The sequence below is a fragment of the Geotrypetes seraphini genome, chromosome 13 (genome assembly GCF_902459505.1).
Source record: "Geotrypetes seraphini chromosome 13, aGeoSer1.1, whole genome shotgun sequence".
Lineage (NCBI taxonomy): Eukaryota > Metazoa > Chordata > Amphibia > Gymnophiona > Dermophiidae > Geotrypetes > Geotrypetes seraphini.
The window spans coordinates 34,250,512-34,272,593 of record NC_047096.1 but is presented as its reverse complement, the minus strand read 5'-3'; the positions used below and the strand labels follow the sequence as shown (position 1 = coordinate 34,272,593).

General features: G+C 44.7%; 1 protein-coding gene across 1 annotated transcript in view; it reads right to left on the bottom strand.

Moving 5' to 3' along the window:
* Window positions 1–10,595: 10,595 nt before the first annotated feature.
* The window catches only part of PPP2R1B (protein phosphatase 2 scaffold subunit Abeta), a 108,704-nt gene continuing 97,217 nt past the window's right edge, over window positions 10,596–22,082 (bottom strand). Inside the window, exons 15-16 of the mRNA XM_033918191.1 lie at window positions 11,501–11,594; window positions 10,596–11,042 (exon numbers count right to left, since the gene is read on the bottom strand). Of these exons, the coding sequence (XP_033774082.1) occupies window positions 11,536–11,594 (59 nt within the window). The 3' untranslated portion in view covers window positions 10,596–11,042; window positions 11,501–11,535. The remainder of the gene's footprint in view (window positions 11,043–11,500; window positions 11,595–22,082) is intronic.

Genomic DNA, 22,082 nt, shown 5'->3' with positions numbered 1-22,082 from the left:
CTGATGTAGCTTCTGTAAAGCAGAAGAAAACAGGGGAAAACACCACCATGAAACCAAATATGTAAAAACCAGAGTGGAATTGTCCAAATAAGAGAGATGTGCTCTGGAAAATATGTCCTCCAATACGTCTGATGATATGAAGGTCTTTATTGTTCAAACATCAAAATAACACATTCAATGACTCAATGACTCACGACAATGACTCGACATGTACATGTTTTGGCCCTCAGGCCTGCCTCAGGAGTTTTAAAAAGCGTGAATGATGAAATACACAATACACTGGCAACCAACATGATAAATACAGTATCCCAACAGGAGAGCTCCTGTTTGCTTTACAGAAGCATAAAAACTAGCGTGGAATTGTCCAAATAAGAGAGATGTGCACTGGAAAATATGTCCTCCAAAACGTCTGATGATATGAAGGTCTTTATTGTTCAAACATCAAAATAACACATTCAACGACTCAATGACTCACGACTCAATGGCTCGACATGTACATGTTTCGGCCCTCAGGCCTGCCTCAGGAGTCTTAAAAAGCGTGAATGATGAAATACACAATACACTGGCACTCAATTGGATCTGACTAAAAGGCCAATCATGGAAGAATACCATATCGCGTATACAGCGAGTGCTATCAATCGACACCACGCGGTGTCCCTTGACTAAAACCATGTTGCTTTCTCTCATTAATCCATGCTTACATATATGTTCTATCATATAACCAGCACTCTTATAATGGGAGTTATTGCATACAATCAGTAGTTAAGGGATAGTATCTTGCAGTATCTCCTCACATATAACGCCCTTCAAAAGTTTAGCGATCCTCAAAAACACCACTTTGTTGTTCAATAAGTTTTCAGTACACAAAAGCTTTATGTGTTGCTTTGTCATTGGATTAGTGGATATTAATAAATATTTTTATTTTTTAAATTATTGTTTTATTTTTATCTTTAAATATAAATATGTCTTTTACACTCGGAAAATTTCATTAGATATTATAGTAAGTATTAGCTAGTACTTAGCTTTTTCTGTGGTCTGAGTCAGGGACACTATTTTGCCTACACATACATATAAATATATGTTCTGTCATTTTGTTCTTTTAATAGTCTCTCCCATTTTACCTGGCGCAGATGTTAGACTCACTGGTCTATAATTTCCTGGTTCACCTCTGCAACCCTTTTTAAAAATCGGTGTCACATTGGCCACCCTCCAGTCTTCTGGTACTATGCTGTTTTTAAAGAAAAATTACAAATTACTAACAATAGCTCTGCAAGTTAATTTTTCAATTCTATTAGCACTCTGGGATGTCCTTGCTGCATGACCTGCCCCCGCCCCCAAAACAAGTCAGCCTCCTCGGGCTATAATTGCAACCCTTATATGTTCTCTCCATCTAAAGATCTATATTCTTCCCCAGGTTCAATCTTCCTCACCCTCCATACATCTGCAGAATTTCTAAATAATAGTTTTAAACACACACTATCCCCTCCAAATCTCCTGATCTGTCACCTTGAATGGTCATGTCAGCATAGCGTCACACATCATATGTTAAAATGTCTTTTTAAAAAGGCAATATTGGCAAATATCAGAAAAATGAAGGTCCAATTGCTAATATTCCTAGCCATCTTCAACTTTGACCTCCCTTTCTCCTCCTTCCCACCTATCCTACCAGTTTACTTCCTGAAGCCCTTCCAGCAGCAAAAAATCCAATCAAAATGTAAAATATAGTTTGTACCCATGGTTCTGGCAATCGGGTCCTACTTTGCTTTGACTGCAGCTGCTCTTTGATGGTTGGGCTATCCCTGCTCCAGCCATGGACTCTTTCCCCTCCCACCAAAATTATGGATCAGAAGATGATCATTTAGTCCTACAAACTTCAATAGCCTGGGAAGGATGGTTTTCACCATGTTAAAAAATTATTTTTTTTTTAGCTTCCAGTGCTACCCACTTGTCCCTCATACAGCCTAAAATTTAAAGCTACGCCCAAATCACCAACAAATACAATACCTTCAACTTATTTAAAAATGTAAATCAACTTATCTATAATTGACACTGTTGTCTTAAGTATGGTACAATTATCTTAATGAGGATGTTGTGAACGCTAGTTACACAAATGAGTCTTTTTCTTTTTCAAATTTCCATCTGCCTGAAGCAAAAAAATAAATAAATTATTTCATGTTGGGGATTTGGAGGAATGATTTTGGAAATTAAAACAAGCGGACTTTTCAATGGTCAATTTCTTTACCTTTTTTGCATTCATTCTTGGCATGTATGCCAGACTTTGGAGAGGTCAGTCTGAAAACTCATGTTCTCCTTTTGCTGAGAGACCCATACAGTATCGCTTGTCCCTATAGTTTGTTACACAATATGCAGTTATTCAGATATCCATTTCCCAACCACCAGCAGGCCGCCAAGAAGAAAAGCAGATTATCTGTCCCTCTTGACGTCAGCAGAGTAATTAATACTTGTCTTCTATAACCTCCTGAGTCTTTCACTCTGCAGTCTTGAGTCCGCTTGAATCATTCTTGTGTTGCCTATGCCACTTCCCTGCAGGTCCAAAGTTGCTCTAGCTTTCTGAACAGCTTGAGATACCAATTAACCCCATTCACAGGCTAATAACATGCAAATATATCTGAAAAATATTTATAGTAGATGCTCCAAGACCCAGTCCCAATGGTGCAGAAGGGCTGGAGTTGGGGGAAGGGATAGTGGTTGGAATAGAAGAACTCAAACACAAAAAAACAGGTAAAACTACACCATGCAGAGCAAAACAGAAAAAAAGGAAGTGGAGAGTGGGACAATACACGTCAACCTTGGAGATAACTATTTATTTGTATAAACTCGAATTAAAACCCAAATTCATATAGAGTATATGAATGCATAAATATAATGTCTTTTGTCTTGATGGCCTAATACAGTCTGTGTTTCGGCCTCCGATCGGAGGCCTGCCTCAGGGGTGTGGTGATCAGTCCACCAGATGGTGCTGTTGTAACTGATTCACAAACTTTAATATCAGGCTTCCACTGGTATGGAGTGAAAGTTCACAAAGTAGACAGTGCCAGAGCGATACACAGGAAAGTCCAAAAATCTCTGAAACAGAAGAACTGAGCTATGCTTACCATCTGGTGTTCTCAACTTGTCACATTCCATTTGACAGGCAGAAACAACATGCTCTGATCTCCTAATTCATAGATCGAGAGCATCATGTGGAGGAATAGCCTAGTGGTTAGAGCAGCTGCCTTAGCACCCAGAGGTTGTGAGTTCAATTCCCACTGCAGCAACTTGTGACTCTGGGCAAATCACTTAACACTTCATTGCCCCAGGTACAAAATAAGTACTTGACTAAAATATGTAAACCACTTTGATGGTAACCACACAGAAAATGCAGCATATCAAAGTCCCATTCCTTTGACTCTGCAGGCTGGTAGCAATTATGAGGTTCTGAGTAAATGATGTCCAAAGCATTCCCTGGAGATAACACTGCTTTTATCCCACACACAGGGCACAGATTACATCCGAAAGCTTTTCTTTCTTTAAACAGCAGTTAATGGGAAATCATAAATATGTTAAGGGCAGGGGTCTCAAAGTCCCTCCTTGAGGGCCGCAATCCAGTCGGGTTTTCAGGATTTCTCCATGAATATGCATGAGATCTATGTGCATGCACTGCTTTCAATGTATATTCATGGAGGAAATCCTGAAAACCCGACTGGATTGCGGCCCTCAAGGAGGGACTTTGAGATCCCTGGTTGAGGGGGATATGGAGCACTCTATAGCGCAGGGTATCCCAACTCATTCCTTTGCTGTCTGTGCTAGGGCTGGTTTTCAAAATGTCCATACATTAATTGCCACAATTTAATATACATGTGATCTAAGAACAAGGAAATTATATAGTCCCATGTTCAGGGGACAAGTTTTGTTTACTCCCATTGCATACAAGGAGATAGGGAAATCAAAACACTATTATGCTTTTTAAGAAAAACAGATTGCATTGTCCTTCAACTAATGGGGTAAAACAAGGGTAGGGAACTCCGGTCCTCGAGAGCCGTATTCCAGTCGGGTTTTCAGGATTTCCCCAATGAATATACATTGAAAGCAGTGCATGCAAATAGATCTCATGCATATTCAGTGGGGATATCCTGAAAACCTGGCTGGAATATGGCTCTCAAGGACCAGAGTTCCCTACCCCTGGGGTAAAACTAGAAAAGACTTCACTTCTCCCTGTCAACTTACAGCTATAGGTTTTTGTTTCTCCTCTTTCTTCTAGTTTGCTCTTGGAACTTATATGTTGGATGGAAAAGTCTGGTCTTTATTTACCATTATTTGCTATATTACAGGGGTCTCAAAGTCCCTCCTTGAGGGAAGCAATCCAGTCGGGTTTTCAGGATTTCCCCAATGAATATGCACGAGATCTATGTGCATGCACTGCTTTCAATGCATATTCATTGGGGAAATCCTGAAAACCCGACTGAATTGCGGCCCTTGTGGAGGAACTTTGAGATCCCTGCTATATTACTATTTGCACACTTGGATAGGGTTACCATATCACTCCAGAAAAATGAGGACGGATTGAGACATCTGGGTTTTATTTCCACTGAAAGCAATGGAAGTAAAACCCAGATGTCCCTATCTGCCCTACTTTTTCTGGAGCCATATAGTAACTCTACACTTGGCTATCTGGATGACTTTAACTAGCACCTTGCACAGGATGAACTAGTAATGGTAACTTGGTGATGTTTTAACTCCATGGTGCTTATTAAAGTCAACTGCTGACATTTTACTGGGGAAGAGGGGAACAGAAAAGCTTATTTGGTTTTAAAATTCTTAAAAAAAAAAATCAAGAAGAGGTCTTCTTTCCTCCCCCTCTCAGTAAGGATAAATTCATTCTTCAGGCCTTCACCTTTGTAAGACACCAGCTCCCATCTCTCTCACAGGAGAGCCTTTAACCATAACAATTACACGGGCAAGATGGAAAGCAGCTTTACTGAGAACCTGCAGGCTTTGGAGTCAAAAGTACCACACCTGCAGGTATTTCTCTCCTCGTTTTATCAAAGGAAGAAGTGATTGCTTTATCCTAAGTTAGGACGAAGGCAGTGTAGAGCAAGAATAAAACTACTGATATACAATGCAACCAGTAATTGAAAATAACAGACTAAATGGTAAAAGTATCTCAGACCTTGGCGTATCTTTTGTGCCTGCCTTAGAGCAGCTGTTATTGGCTGGGCTTGTCTTCCGGGAAGTGGGGGGGGGGGGGGGGTTGCACCATACATGTCTTTGTGTTTTCCCTGTCGAGAGGCCCTGTTATTCATTTTGCCCTCATAATGTTTATCTTTCTGAAAAAGACACACAAAGTACCACAGTATGTCTAAGTGTTTTGAAAATGAGCTCCATAATATCCAATTAGTTTATTTTTATTTAATTCATTTTCTATCCCATTGTCCCCAAAGAGCTCAGAACAAGTTACAGGTTAAACACACGGAGGGGCATTTTTGATAGGACGTATAAGTCTAAGGTTGGACATTTTGGGCAGGACATTCACAAATCCAGGAGAAAAAAATGTCCATTTCACAGCTGGATAAGCAGAGTGCTAAAAGGGAAATGGGATTTAGGTTATATCTTTCCAATGGTAGTTGGTTCAAGGCGAGTAACAATCTGGCATAGGAAGAATTTGCCTCACAAAGTCTTACAACAGAGGTGCCCAATACATCGATCGCGATCGCAAAGGCAAAGAGAGTCGATCGCAGAGCCTATCCCGGGCTCCGTGATAGACTCGCATTGCCTTCGTGATCTACCAGGCCAATCAGCTTTCCTCTCCCCGATGTCAATTCTGCCGTCAGAGAGAAAGTTCTGGGCCAGCCAATCACTGCCTGGCTGGCCCGGAACTTCCTGTCTGATGGCAGAATTGACATCGGGGAGAGGAATGCTGGTTGGCCCAATGCATCTGCAGGGAGAGCTAGGGGCAGCGGTGGCTTGGGGGCCTGTTCCCCAATGGTTGCATCATGGGCTTGGGGGAGGGCAGGGAGAAAGAAAGAAAGGGGAGGGGGCAGAAAGAGACAAAGAAAAAGTTGGGGGAGGGAATGAGGTCTGGAGGAGAGGAAGCATACAGTAGGCTGAAAGAAGGGAAGAAATATTTGATGCATAGTCAGAAGAAGAAAGTGCAACCAGAGACTCATGAAATCACTAGACAACAAAGGTAGGAAAAATGATTTTATTTTCAATTTAGTGATCAAAATGTGTCCGTTTTGAGAATTTACATCTGCTGTCTATATTTTGCACTATGGCCCCCTTTTACTAAACCGCAATAGCGTTTTTTAGCGCAGGGAGCCTATGAGCGTTGAGAGAAGCGCGGGGCATTCAGCGCAGCTCCCTGCACTAAAAACTGCTATCGCGGTTTAGTAAAAAGAGAGAGGGTATATATGTCTATTTTTGTATGGTTGTTACTGAGGTGACAATGCATAGAGTCTTCTGCCTTGACCTCTTTGAAAAAAAACCCGGAATATAAATAATTAACATTTTCTCTGCGTACAGTGTGCTTTGTGTTTTTTTTTAATTTTATTGTTGGTAGATCATTTTGACTTAGTCATTTTAAAAGTAGCTCGCATGCCCAAAAAGTGTGGGCACCCCTGTCTTACAATATAAGCCTGAATCCGAGGCAAAGTACTGAAATAAGAAAGGTGAAAGCGAAGCAGCTATGGATACACTAGAGTGCCTCCTGAGATTTCAGGTGTGCCACAGCGAGAGGCACGTCCTGTAGACAATCAGCTGGTGTCAGCTCCTCTCCTCTCCAGCCCAGCCCTCTTCCCTGCTGGCACCCCTTTCTGGCATCTCAGGGCCCGTGGACATCGACGTGATGACATCACGCATGCACATGACATCATTACATCAACGTCCATGTACATCCGGATGCTTCGAGCCACGGCCATATGTTTAGTGTGCCACGTTTCGAGAAAGTTTGCAGGATAGTAGCTTAGAAGAAAAGTGAGAGCAGTGGCAGGAGAAGGGTTGAAAATAGACCATGATAAAGAGGAAGAGGAGTTGCTTATGTGAATTCCTAGGTGCACTGCAGTAGATTAAATCTTAATTGACCAGATTAAATGATTCAACCAACCTTATTTATTTTGTTTAAAAATTTATATACTGCATAAAAACCTTAATCTTCTTTCACCTCCAATAGTTTTTCTGCAGAGGATGGTGGGAGCAGTGTCCCTTCTTCTCCAAGAACTGAAACTGACTTGTGCTTTTCTAGGTAGATTAGTATTGAAAGACTCATCTTTTTCACAGTAATTGATTCAACCCTTTTATGTTTTACATAATGGAACAGCTGTTTAGAGGTGCTATTATTATAACTTTTCCTGGAGGGTTCCCCCCCCCACACACACATTGCTGCCGTATTGGAAGATGATGTGAAAAACTGGCTAGATGCCAAGAGAAGGAAGTTACTCTCCAGTCCTTGCCCAGGCAAGAACTTTTTCCCAGCATTCCACGCAGGAAGGCATTACTAATGCATCACACGAAAGCCTGACTTGATCTCCAAGGTGGCCTTATTTGCGTCACTCTGGCTGCATTTAATGCTGTCGGAAAAGGTTTATGAATTATTCAAGCTAATCACACAAGCCAACCAAAAAAAAGTGATCTTAAGCACAGATGGGCTGGCTGGCAGACAGCCTTCCCCTTCATCCAAGGCACAGGGTCCTAACTGCATTGGAGCTACCCCTAGATGCTTCGGTTTCCTAGGAGCTATTGTCATGTCAACCACTCTCTTGCTGGGACAAAGTCTTGGCACATGGCAAAAAGTTTCAGGTTCAAGTCAAAATTTTGTGTTTCACAATGAAACTAACCCTTTGACCTTCCAAACAATGAGATTCCAGGGGGCCAGTCATCAAATCAAACAATGACACTGCTGACCATTAACGTTACAAAACAAGCAAGGGCAGTAATGTAGAAGATGGAACTTCTACCAGCAGTAGAGACTGCCGTGGTGAAGGTTAGCAGGAATGAAGCACACAGAGCAGTGGTGTAGCCAGACAGCCAATTTTGGATAGGCTTAAGTCCAAAGTGGGCAGATACTAAGTTTTCTGTGCAGCAGTCTCTTTCGTTCCCTCCCTTCCCACCCCATCCTCCCTCAAGCCTGTGCAATAGCTGCTCTCTTTCCCTCCATTCCCACCCCCCATCCCATGTACCCAAGCAGCCTCTCTCTTTCCCTCCCTTTCCCCCCAGCCCAGGCAGCATTTCTTCTTACTTGTTTTTCCTCCAGGTTGCTGGCAGCAGTTTTTGCATGCTGCTAGTGGCTGACCCAGAAGCCTTCCCTCTGATGCATAATGCAAACACACCAGAGGGAAGGCTTCCAGGTCAGCTTCCAGCATCATGTAGGAACCACTGCTGGTGACTTGGAGAGAGATTATCCAAAGCCCTTCACTGCTGGATGGATGGTCCTGAGCCCAGACTGGGCAGGTCAAGCCCACTTAGGCCTGCCCTGTGGCTATGGCCCTGACAGAAAGTACAGACTGTGATTAGAGGTATAGGATTATACTTGAACCTCATTAAACCATCAGGGAGGAAGGAGGGACACTGCATGGAAGTGGCAGAGGAGCCAAAGGACCTCTTCCAAGTTTATGTCTGATCCTTGGGATGTGCAGAACTGCACCGTTCAAGTTTCTGGCACACGCATCATGTTCCATAAGTCTTCCAAGATGTACCCAAACTCTGTACTAGTCATATTCATATTATAACAACTGGAGTATCTCATGCTTAGTCTACTATCTTCATGGCCCTACTTGCCAACAAAGCACCACCCTCTCAGCCAGTGTAAGTGTAATAATATGAAGAACATAAGAATTGCCGCTACTGGGTCAGACCAGTGGTCCATCATACCCAGCAGTCCGCTCATGCGGTGGCCCTCTGGTCAAAGACCAGCGCCCTGAGACTAGCCCTATCAGCATATGTCCTTGTCCAGCAGGAACTTATCTAACTTTGTCTTGAATCCTTGGAGGGTGTTTTCCCCTATGACAGACTCCGGAAGAGCATTCCAGTTTTCTATCACTTTCTGGGTGAAGAAGAACTTCCTTATGTTTGTACGGAATCTATCCCCTTTCAACTTTAGAGAGTGCCCTCTCATTCTTCCTATCTTGGAGAGGGTGAACAACCTGTCCTTATCTACTGAGTCTATCTCCTTCAGTACCTTGAATGTTTCGATCATGTCCCCTGTCAATCTCCTCTGTTCGAAGGAGAAGAGGCCCAGTTTCTCTAATCTTTCGCTGTACGGCAGCTCCTCCAACCCCTTAACCATCTTAGTCGCTCTTCTCTGGACCGTTTTGAGTAGTACCGTGTCCTTCTTCATGTATGGCGACCTGTACTGTATGCAGTACTCCAGGTGAGAGCACACCATGGCCCAGTACAGCGGCATGATAACCTTCTCCAGTCTGTTTGTGATCCTCTTCTTTATCATTCCTAGAATTCTGTTCTCTCTTTTTGCCGCCACTGCACATTGCGTAGATGGCTTCATCGACTTGTCAATCAGAACTCCTAAATACCTTTCCTGGGAGGTCTCTCCAAGTATCGACCTGGACATCCTGTATTCGTGCATGAGATTTTTGTTACCGACATGCATCACTTTACACTTGTCCACATTGAACCTCATCTGCCATGTTGATGCCCATTCCTCGAGCCCGATTATGTCACTTTGCTGACATTAAAAAAAATTTGACCAGGAAGGATAAGCTCCTGACCAGTTTAGTTGCATTTAGCAGGTCGGCACTTAGACAGCATTGCTGAATATTCGCTCTAACTGCCACGGGTACAGTCAGACCTAGAACTTATCCAGGCACAACTGATACTCAGTGCTGTTGCCCAGATAACTAATTGGGCATGTGGAACTGCACAAAAGGCATTGCTAACTATGCCCAGTTAGATAGCCAGGTATGGCACTGAATTTCATCTGGGATCTGCAAAACATCCAGCTATTCAGTGCCGGTGCCCAGATAGGGACTGACACTGAATTTCCAGGACTAATTTAGCAGGTAGCAGTCATGGTTGATGTAGTCATTTAGCAAAATTTATAATCTGCTTATCAAGGAACATTTAAGCAGAGTACATATTAGAAACATAAAATTAAACATACCTAAAATATGCATACATCAGAATTATAAGTAAATAAAATTACACTATGGGCTCCTTTTACTAAGCCGCGTTAGGGCTTTAATGCGCGGAATAGCACGTGTGCTAGACCTTAACGCCGGCATTGAGCTGGCGTTAGTTTTAGAAGCGTAGCGTGCGGTATAGCATGGTAATTTCCTTAGTAAAAGGAGCCCTATATGTCAAACCAAACTAAAACAAAAAATATAAAACTAAAACAACATATCATATACCTGAAATAAAATTAATCCTGGACATGCTAAACCTAGCAACAATGTTCTGGACCATTAATCGTCTTAGGCAACTTCTAGATGAAATCAAAACATTTATTGGAAAGCATGTGAGGGGAAAACCCCCCCATGATTTTTAATAACTTTTTTTTTTTAAAAATAGCTCTGTCATTCGTCTATGCTTAACAGGTGATCTATTCCACTCAACTGGACCTGCAATGGAAAAGGAACAACTCCTTGTCTCTTCCAAATGTATTTTATTTAAATATGGTATGTGCAGTCATTTTATATTCCAAGCAAAGGGCTCCACTTGGTCTATTCATTTTCAAAACAGAATTTAAATAATACATTAATATATTCCACAATAAAAGTCTCCTTTTGCTCGCTTTCCATCTGTGGATGAACTCATGTTACAATTATATGGAATTATCATAGTATTCAAGGAGAGGAGCAGTGATGTAATGGTTAGATGATAAGCCAAGAACCAGGAAAGCCAGATTCCACTTTTTATATGTTATAAACTGCAATGATTAGCTTTTAGCCAGTATGGTGATATATAGCATGGAACAAGGAACAAGGAACAAGGAGCTTAAGCTTGGCGTACACAGCATTGGGGTTTAAAATATTTTGCGGCCTCAGGTCATTCACTCCTGACGAAGTTCCAAGTGCAGTGAACCAGGACGCTCTCTAGAGAAACATAATTCCCAATGGTTACTCATCAGCTCCAGGCTAAAGCTATGTAACAGTTTTACTATCCCAAAATTGGCTGATCTAAATATATTTGAGACTTAAAGTAAATAAACTAAACTAAACCTTAAGTTTGTATACTACATCACCTAAAAGTGAGGATAAAAATTAATAAATAAATAAATAAAAATCGATCAGGGGAGGTGCATAGGCTGATGATAGCTCATGTGACCTTGACCCGGCCAGAAACATTTTACGCTAGGTCCTCATGAGCGCTTGAAGCCTTTTGCCCCCAGACCTCTCAGTACTAAGCAATTGTTAAGAAATTAACACAGCCACTTGTTTTTCCACAGTAGGATTTGTATTGGTATATAGGTTTTAACATATGAAATGAAACTTATGGGAACAGCACCAGAAAGGAAATCGGATTATTCAGAACATTATATCCAGCTAGTTACCTGGTTCAGTCATTTATTATTGGCTCTCTAAGCTTCTATCCTATGAATTCATCAATTGCTCCATGAACCGTGCTTGGGACAGATAAAACAACACCTAGATGAAAAGGGAAAGGGGGAGGAGACCACGGATTAAAATCATTTCATTTCACTTATTGAGTTTATATTCTGCCTACCATAGCAACATTCACAATAAAACGATCCAGTAAATCTTACACTAACATAAAACTAAACACCAGGAAATAACTGCTGAAATAAACATGTTTTCAGTTTCTTCAGAATAAAACCAAATAGATCTTTTCCCAAGCAAAGCTCCAGCAACAATTCATTCCACATGCCACAGAAAGTAGACAAATCACAAAAAATTCATGCTGATTACGAGGGGCCGCTGAAAGGTTCTCAGCCCAACCAAGAAGAGAATGATGTGGAGCCAGGAAACTTACAAGTTATTCCACACTTTTCTTGTCAATTTACAAGTTATTCCACACTTTTCTTGACACTTTTCGCTTCATTTCATATCATTGAAATGAAAAGTGTCAAGAAAAGTGTGGAATAACTTGTAAATTGACAAGAAAAGTGTGGAATAACTTGTAAGTTTCCTGGCTCCACATCATTCTCTTCTTGGTTAGGCTGAGAACTTTTCAGCGGCCCCTCGTACAATGGTGTGCATGTCCCAGGCAACCTCAAGGATAGACCTGTACAAGAAAACACAAGTAACATTTTAAAAATTGCACAAACATTTCAGTACACTTCTCCTTCCGCATTCGCTGGGACAGACCCGCAAATACAGAAAAAACGCGAATAACGTTTTCCTATGTTATTCGCTGTTTTCTATTAAAAACCATCGTGAATATGGTGAAACCACAAATAACATGGTGGGAGATCTGGCCTGTTCCTGAAGGAGAGGCAAAACACAGTAAAGAAAGTGCTGAGAATCAGTGATTTTCTTTGTAAACACTTGGAATCAGCGATTTCTCTATGCAAGATGATGTAATTTGTGGGGGGGTGGAAGAGCCAGCAAGCTACAAACTGTGAATAATCGAAACTGCGATTGCTGAAAACGTGTCCCCTTTTTGGAACCGTGCATAAATGTAGGTGCAGATCCCATGTTTAAATTTGCACACGTTAATTTTAATTAATTCCAATTAGCACCAATAGTTGCTCATTATAATCCCAATTATCGGCGCAAATTGGCTCGTCAATTAAATTGCATGCCCAAATTTGCGTGTGCAATTTTTAGTCCTTTATATAGAATTCAGGGACTTCTACTGAAACTTGCACGCTTTATTTGGTGATGGGCCTTGTGTTAGATTGGGGAAGGGGGAGAACTTTAATGTTTGGATGACTTATTTGGATGTTCCTATTAATCTTTTGATTGATAAAAAGTTTGTATGTAACTTAAAAATAAATAAACACAAATAATAATACAATTAAGACTTTGATAACTTGCTCCCTAAATGAACTAAGTGGCCCTTTTCTGTCAACATCGTTGTAGCCATATAAATTTCAGCAGTGCTGTCAGGATGTTAGTTGAAGCCCCCACTTCTAAACTACACAGTCCATTAAACATCTCACGGTGTGCATGGCGCTGTCCCTCCAGTTCAATTGCTGATGGGCCAGCCCCATTTTTCCAGAGAGTAGGTGGATGTTCTTCAACACAATAGTCTTCTCTTTAATTCAATTTACAACATATTTCTTGTGCACTTTGCATTCTTTTTATAAAAGCACTGGAGGCCCCAGGATTCTTCTTTTACTACCACTATTTATCTTTTTTTTTTTTTTAACTTTATTTAAAGCAACTCAGAACATAACGCAATCCAAGAGTACGGGACAGAGTAATATGTGAACGGAAGCATTTCTATAGCACTACTTGGCATCTGCAGCGTAGTTTGTTTGTTTATTTCTCACCCGCCCTTATCCACGGCTCGTTACATATTAACATACAACATAAAAGATTTACAATTATCATACAAAACACTTCAGAGACACACTATAACAAACTACATACTTACATATCAAATCAAATTACATATAATATACACGTCGCATCAACGACGGATATTTTTTAAGGCCAAAACTGGCCAAACCCATACATACATCAAAATATAAAATTCCATACAAGATGCCTGAATAACAGCCATCAATAAACCAAATAAAACAAACAGCTTATTTTGGGGTCCTTTTAATGTGCACTAACTGATTTAGCGCATGCTAAATACTAAGGCATCCATTATATCCTAAGGACATCTTAGCATTTAGCGTGTGCTAATCTTTAGCGCACGCTAAATCGGTTAGCGCCCCTTAATAAAAGGACCCCTTTGTGTAATTTCAGTTAATTGAAGGTGGCCCTTTACAACACAAACAGCAAATTACTTTAAAAATATTATTTTGAGACCCCAAAAAACCAGCGCCGTAAAAAGCACTATTCTATAAACTGCGCTTAAAGTTAGGTGCAGTTTACAGAGGAGCACTTACATCTGACTAAATATAGCCGTGGTCATCTGCACCAAGGAAAATGTGGGGCACATGCCCGAGCCTACATTTAGGCACAGATACCCATAATACCCCTGACCCACCCATGACCCTCTCATTTCCATGCACCCCTTTTGATTCACGCATAGATCCTGTGCCTAAAGTTATGTGCGTACCTTGTGATTTTAATTAGCATCATAATAATTAACATAAGAACATAAGCAATGCCTCTGCTGGGTCAGACCTGAGGTCCATCGTGCCCAGCAGTCCGCTCACGCGGTGTCCCAACAGGCCCAGGACTTGTGCAGTAATCCTCTATCTGTACCCTCTATCCCCTTTTCCAGCAGGAAATTGTCCAATCCTTTCTTGAACCCCAGTACCGTACTCTGCCCTATTACGCTCTCTGGAAGCGCATTCCAGGTGTCCACCATACGTTGGGTGAAGAAGAACTTCCTAGCATTTGTTTTGAATCTGTCCCCTTTCAACTTTTCCGAATGCCCTCTTGTTCTTTTATTATTCAAAAGTTTGAAGAATCTGTCCCTCTCTACTCTCTCTATGCCCTTCATGATCTTGTAAATCTCTATCATATCCCCTCTTAGTCTCCTCTTCTCCAAGGAAAAGAGACCCAGTTTCTCCAGTCTCTTGTTAGCCAATTAAACTATGTGTGCAATTTGGCTACATGACTAAAATTATGCATGCAATTTTTAGTGCTTGTTTTAGGATTTAGGGGGTATATGCAGGTACTTTCTCCATCCCCTAGTGCAGTGTTTCTCAACTTGGTCCTGGAGTACCCCCTTGCCAGTCAAGTTTTCAGGATATCTAATAATTGCTCACAAAAGATTCCACAACATAACCCCCACATACATAGCTTCCAAACTACAACAGTACACCCCCAATCTCCCCCTCCACTCAGCCGCGGAAAGACTATGTATCCCACAAGGAAAATCACTCCAGATGGAAATGGCCCGGAAACACTCATATAGTCATCTCATCCCTCAGCTCTGGAACCAGTTGCCTGATCAGATAAGATCTCAGAACTCACTAATGACATTCCGAAGAGCAGTGAAGAGTAGTCTTTTTCAGTTAAACAGACTCCGACAGACTACCTCTCTCTTTCTCTTCCCTCCTTTGAGCCCCTTAGGCTCTGTGAATTTCCAACATATTTCCCCCTATGTACCCAGTACCCTTACTAGTCATGACCCTCAATTCTGTAAAATGTCTGCATTGTAAATTGTCTGCACCTGTTGTAAAATGTCTGCATTGTGAATGTTCTTATGTAACCCATTCTGAGCTTCAGAGAGGACAGGCTAGAAATCAAAATAAATAAATACAGTGGTGCCTCGCATAACGGACGCCTCGCACAGCGAACGCTGCGCATAACGAACTTTTTGTCTTGCTCCCTATAACGAACTTCGTTTCACACAACGAAGTCGCCCGAGGGGCCCGGGGGGGGGCGGAACTACTCTCGCCGCTTCCTAATGTGAGCCGGGAACAGCAGCACCCTCCTGTCTGAATGCAGTGTTCCATCATCTCCCTCCACCTTACCTTAGATGCCGAGTTTTCCGGCTTTCTTTTTCGGCCAGCCACACACTTTCAAAGAGCAGCACATGCGCGCATGCTCTGTTGTTCAATCTTCTCCTCTGACGCAACCGGAAACCGGAAGTTGCAGGAGAGAGAACATTGATCAACTTCAGCAGCTGCGCGTGCACAGCTTTTTGAAAGCGTGCGGCTGGGTGAAAAAGAAAGCTGGCAAACTCTGCATATAAGGTGAGGTGGAGGGAGGGAAATGTAGGGCTGCAGAACGAATTATTTTGTTTTACATGTATTCTTATGGGAAAACAGGGCTGCAGAACGAATTATTTTGTTTTACATGTATTCTTATGGGAAAACGCGTTTCACACAACGAACGTTTCACATAACAAACTTGCTCCTGGAACGGATTAAGTTCGTTGTGTGAGGCACCACTGTACATAAAATATGCAGAAACTTGATTTGCTTACGCTGTCTCCATTACATGCACATTTCTCTCATGCATATTCATTGTGGATTTCCTAAAAACCTGACTGGCAAGGGGGTACTCCAGGACCAAGTGGGCTGGTGCAAGAGGAGACAGCACAGTCAGCAGGGCCCAGAAAAGGGAGGAGAAAATGCTGGACATGGGGTGAGGGTAAGGAAAGAGAGATGCCGATAACCTGTGGAAGAGAAGTGAGGAGAAATGGAGATGCTGATCACGAAGGGTGGAGGTAGATAGGAGAAGGAGAGATGCTGGCTATTGAAGGGGTCCAGAGGATATGGGGAAATGCTGGCCATGAGGGGTGGGAGTTGGTAGGGTTTTGTGCCACCCCGGGGGGGGGGGGGGTGCAGGCAAATGTACAGCTGAAGGTTTGCTTAGGACATCCGATACCCTTGAGCCAGCCCTACTGATACTTACAAAAAAAAGAATAATTTTGCTTCAAAGATGTGCACAGTCTTAAATTGCTCTAAAGAGTTATTTTCCACTATTAGATATCTTACTTGAGAGGTTTGGACTGACATTTGATTCTGTCTCTATTAAATGCCAATAACTCACTGACTTTTTTTTAAAAAGGTTGGCATGATTTATGCCTCTTTTGTTACCAGTATCTCTAGGTCATTGTTGATTATCCTGATGGTTTAATGAAATATGAGAAATTCTCTCCAGTGACCAATTTGATTTAATTTATTCATGCGTTCATTCTTATTTGAGGACATGGCTCAAGCTAATTGTTGGAGGAAAAATACAATTCAGACTTATCAAATATAATAAAACAACTTTCAATCCCACTTCACTCCACTCCCTTTCTCATTCAACCTCACAGAAAATATCACATTGGTCAAAAAACTACTCTAGCAAAACCAACACGTAAATTTCCCATTGCAATTTTTCAACATAAAACTTGGCCTGTAGCATGCCTTTTCTCACCCACAGATTATCATATAGCAAAAGCATGTTGAATACCGTATTTTCGCGGATATAACGCGCACCCGTGTAAAACGCGCACACGGGTATAGCGCGCAGAAACCACAATATTATGTATAAAAACTTTTGTATACCGCGCTCACTGGTATAACGCGCATGCTGCCCGACTGTCCTTTCGCCCGCCCCGACTCTCCTCTGGCCACCCCGACTCTGCTTTCGCCCGCCCCGACTCTCCTCTGGCCACCCCGACTCTCCTTTCGCCCGCCCCGACTCTCCTCTGGCCACCCCGACTCTCCTTTCGCCCTCCCCGACTCTCCGTGCGCTGTCCCGACTCTCCGTTTACCCGCCCTGCCCTGCCCCCCCCCCCCGGCAGGACCACTCGCACCCCCACCCCGAAGGACCGCCGACTCCCCGACAATATCGGGCCAGAAGGGAGCCCAAACCCTCCTGGCCACGGCGACCCCCTACCCCCACCACGCCCGACGCCCGATTCACCCCCCCCAGCAGGACCGCTCGCACCCCCACCCCGAACGACCGCTCGCACGCGCTCCCACCCGCTCCCGCGATCAGAGCAAGAGGGAGCCCAAGCCCTCTTGCCCGGCCGACTCCCCGACAATATCGGGCCAAGAGGGAGCCCAAACCCTCCTGGCCACGGCGACCCCCTACCCCCACCCCGCACTACATTACGGGCAGGAGGGATCCCAGGCCCTCCTGCCCTCGACGCAAACCCCCCTCCCTCCCTCCAACGACCGCCCCCCCCCCAAGAACCTCCGACCGCCCCCCCAGCCGACCCGCGACCCCCCTGGCCGACCCCCACCCCCCTTCCCCGTACCTTTGCTAGTTGGCCGGACAGACGGGAGCCAAACCCGCCTGTCCGGCAGGCAGCCAACGACGGAATGAGGCCAGATTGGCCCATCCGTCCCAAAGCTCCGCCTACTGGTGGGGCCTAAGGCGCGTGGGCCAATCAGAATAGGCCCTGGAGCCTTAGGTCCCACCTGGGGGCGCGGCCTGAGGCACATGGTCGGGTTGGGCCCATGTGCCTCAGGCCACGCCCCCAGGTGGGACCTAAGGCTCCAGGGCCTATTCTGATTGGCCCACGCGCCTTAGGCCCCACCAGTATGCGGAGCTTTGGGACGGATGGGCCAATCCGGCCTCATTCCGTCGTTGGCTGCCTGCCGGACAGGCGGGTTTGGCTCCCGTCTGTCCGGCCAACTAGCAAAGGTACGGGGAAGGGGGGTGGGGGTGTCGTGGGGGTCGGCCAGGGGGGTCGCGGGTCGGCTGGGGGGGCGGTCGGAGGTTCTTGGGGGGGCGGTCGTTGGAGGGAGGGAGGGGGGTTTGCGTCGAGGGCAGGAGGGCCTGGGATCCCTCCTGCCCGTAATGTAGTGCGGGGTGGGGGTAGGGGGTCGCCGTGGCCAGGAGGGTTTGGGCTCCCTCCTGGCCCGATATTGTCGGGGAGTCGGCCGGGCAAGAGGGCTTGGGCTCCCTCTTGCTCCGATCGCGGGTGCGGGTGGGAGCGCGTGCGAGCGGTCGTTCGGGGTGGGGGTGCGAGCGGTCCTGCTGGGGGGGGGTGAATCGGGCGTCGGGCGGGGTGGGAACTATGTGGAAAAACTTTTGTATACCGCGCTCACGCGTATAACGCGCGAGGGGTATGCGCGGTAGGTAAAAACGCGTATAACGCGCGCGTTATATCCGCGAAAATACGGTAACCAAGCTTTAGCCCTTTTTTGAAACAGAAGGTCATTTCTCTCCACTCCACTCCAGTGAAATATATAGTTCCTCATGCTAGGTCCAGGAATGGCAAAAATAAGCTGATGGGTACCCTGCAGAAGACAACAGCAACTTCTGGTCAAAGACCGGAGGGGGTGCACTGGAACATAAGGGATCAACATGGCCTGCAATTGGTACTTTGGGGGAACATAAAACAAAATTAAGAATATAAGAATAGCCTTACTGAGTCAGACCAATTGTCCATCAAGCCCAGTAATCTGTTCTCATGGTGGCCAATCCAGGTCACTAGTACCTGGCCAAAACCCAAAGAGTAGCAACATTCCATGCTACTGATCCAGGGCAAGCAGTGGCTTCCCCTATGTCTTTCTCAATAACAGACTATGGACTTTTCCTCCAGGAAATTGTCCAAACCTTTCTTAAAACCAGCTACACTATCCACTCTTACCACAACCTCTGGCAATCCATTCCAGAGCTTAACTATTCTCTGAGTGAAAAAATATTTCCTCCTATTGGTTTTAAAAGTATTTCCCTGTAACTTTATCGAATGTCCCCTAGTCTTTATAATTGTTGACGGAGTGAAAATCGATCCACTTGTACCCGTTCTATTCCACTCAGGGTTTTGTAGACTTCAATCATATCTCACCTCAGCCGTCTCTTTTTCAAGCTGAAGAGCCCTAACCTTTTTAGTCTTTCCTATACAAATGCAGAAAAAAGTGGAGTAGATGGGCTGGATGTAATCAGGTTTATTGTAACAAACAAGAAATAATAAAATTGATAATACACTGCAACAAATAATAATCTCAAAATAGTCTTTGGTTGGTGCTAATCTGGCTGATCTGTAAAGCAGAGTCACCTATATTGGTCAGACCGATCTTGAGATACAGTGAACCAAATGCTGGCATAATGTAGAGATGGTGTAAGTGGGATCCTACATGGTCCGTGTTTTGGCATGTGAAAGTGCCTTCTTCAGGGGTCCTGTAGAGATATTCATGATAAAAAAAAAAAAAAAATCTTGCAAAGTGAGAATGAGAACTGAAAGTAGGATAAGGAAGGAACGTGCCGTCACCAATTGTGATTGAGAGCTAGGAGAACCAAAAATGATGGGGTGAGGTGGTGAAAATGAGGAACATCTAAAAAGAGGAATTGTGTAATAACAATGTGTTGATTAAAGCCAAGTGAGCATGCATATAAGAAACGTGTATTTCAAAAGACACTAAATATTCAAACATACCATGGTTAGGAGGATCATAAAGTGGCAGAAACATTTACAGCATTAAAATTGGAGGGGAGGACGCTATGCTCCGAGGAGGACGCGGTTAGCTTCCTCTCCGGCCACCAGCCTACCTAATCCCGGCTTTTCATCTGTATCTACTTTCTCCTGGAGGCCCCGCTACTCACTGCGCTTTTTGTGCATTTGTTGTGCATCTCGTCAGCATTTCCGGAGTTCGCTGGATAGCCTCCAAAGCCCTGCGGAAGGACAAAGATCGGGGCCGCGTGCAGGAGCCCAAGATGGCGATGGAAGCGAGCCCTGCTGGTCCCTCTTTGACGCCGCCGTGGGTGGCGGCTGTTACCTAGGAGGTGACCGCGGCAGTTGCCTCTATCCTCGAAGCTCGTTTTCTCGCCCTTGATAACAAACTGGACACTTTGCAGGGTAAATTGGAGGCAGTGGGCCACGATCTCACCCACTTCCAACAGCGGGTGAGCGCCTTGGAGGATCGTGTTGGTGGCATGGTGGAGAGCCAAACGACTTTGGGGCGATGATTGGAGGCCCTAGAACAGAGACTGGATGGCTTGGAGAATGGCGCCCAGCGGAACAACCTTCGCTTTGTGGGCCTTCCGGAGACCCTGCCCGACTCAGAGCTCCGCATTTTCTTTGAGCGTTGGCTGCCTGAGTCCCTGGAGATCCCCGCGGAGTTGGGCCCCCTGCGGGTGGAGCGCGCCCATCGGGTTGGTGTGTGGCGAGAAGGGGCTGAGAGGCCCCGTGCAGTTATCTTGCACATCCTGAACTTTGCCCACAAGGAGGCGGTGCTGCGAGTGCTACGAGGTGGCCGCCAATTAACTTATCAGTCCTGTCGGGTGCTCTGCTTCCAGGATTATTCCTCGGGGGTGGCCCAGCAGAGACGCAGATTTAGTCCAATCTGTTCTCGCTTGTTCGACCGGAAAATCCGCTTTGCTCTGTTGTATCCAGCGAGGCTCAGGGTCACCCATAATGGCTCCACTTGTTTCTATGCGACTGTGGCGGAGGCCCAGGATTTCCTTAATCGTTTGGAGGATCCGGATGGCTCCCCTTCGTCGACGGCGCCATGATTGCCCTCTTTTCAACATCTGTTGCCTTTGCTGCCCGCTGGCCTTCTCGCCTCGGTTTTAGCTTTCTGAATTTTTGTGGCTTTTTGCTGGCTTGCTGCCCTGTTGGACTTCTTTGTGCTTGGGATTGGGACTACCGCCTGACTCATGCTCTGATTGCCTTGCTGAAGCCGTCTCCTGGATTGCTGATTCTGGCCTGGGACCCGCTGCCTGCTGGCTTCTTGACCTTCTATCTGTCTTCTGCGGGCCTCTGGTGGCTATGCTGATCTGACTATTCCCAAGCGCTAAGCCTTGCTGATTGTAGTTTCTATGTTGTACCTTTTTGATGACATGGAGCGTTTGCTTGGCATGCCTGGTGGGGGGGGGGGGGGTTGCCCTGTGCCTCTTTTCTTTCTTTTGTGTTCTTTAGCTGGGAGGTAGATGTTGGGTTTACGCCTGTTCAGCTTTTGGGGCTTCTTTCTAAAGGGTCCTTGTTTTTTGGTGTGTGCGTATGGGTTGTTTGGTGTGTGTGCTTTGGTGTTTGGCTTGTTGGTTGAGTGGGATGCTTTATAGTGGGGGTCGGGGGGGATCTTTGTTCTCTAGTTGCTTGTCTATTCTTGTGTGGGATCCCCCCATCCCGGGAGTGGGTTAGCTTTTCTTTTACTGTGATTAGGTTGGGTTGGGAGGCGTCAATTTGGGCCTGGTTCCTTTGGTGGGGACCTGAATCTTTTGGGGTGGGGGTGGGTGGGGCCTCTGGTAGGTCTTGGGGGTTGGTGGGGAGGGGGTGTGATGAGGTTTCTGGAGGGTTTTGGGGGTTGGTGGGGCAGTTTTTCTTTTGCTCTTTCTTTCTTTGGGTGAGTTTGTTTGTTTTAGTTGTGGCAGAGGCTGCTCCTGGGGGGCCTGTCTTTTCTTTGCACATCTGTCTCGTTGCTGGATGCTGTAAGCTGGGACGGCATCCTAGCTACCGTTCTTGTTTTTTATTCTGTTTCAGTACTTTTTTGTTCCATTTTTTTTGTTGGTTGAATGGTGCGCCTAGTTACTTGGAATGTCAGGGTATTAACTCCCCTATTAAAAGAACAAAAATTTTGCAAAACTTGCAGCGACTTCGCGTGGATATTGCATTGTTACAGGAGACACACCTTACTGACCTCGAGCATGGTAAAC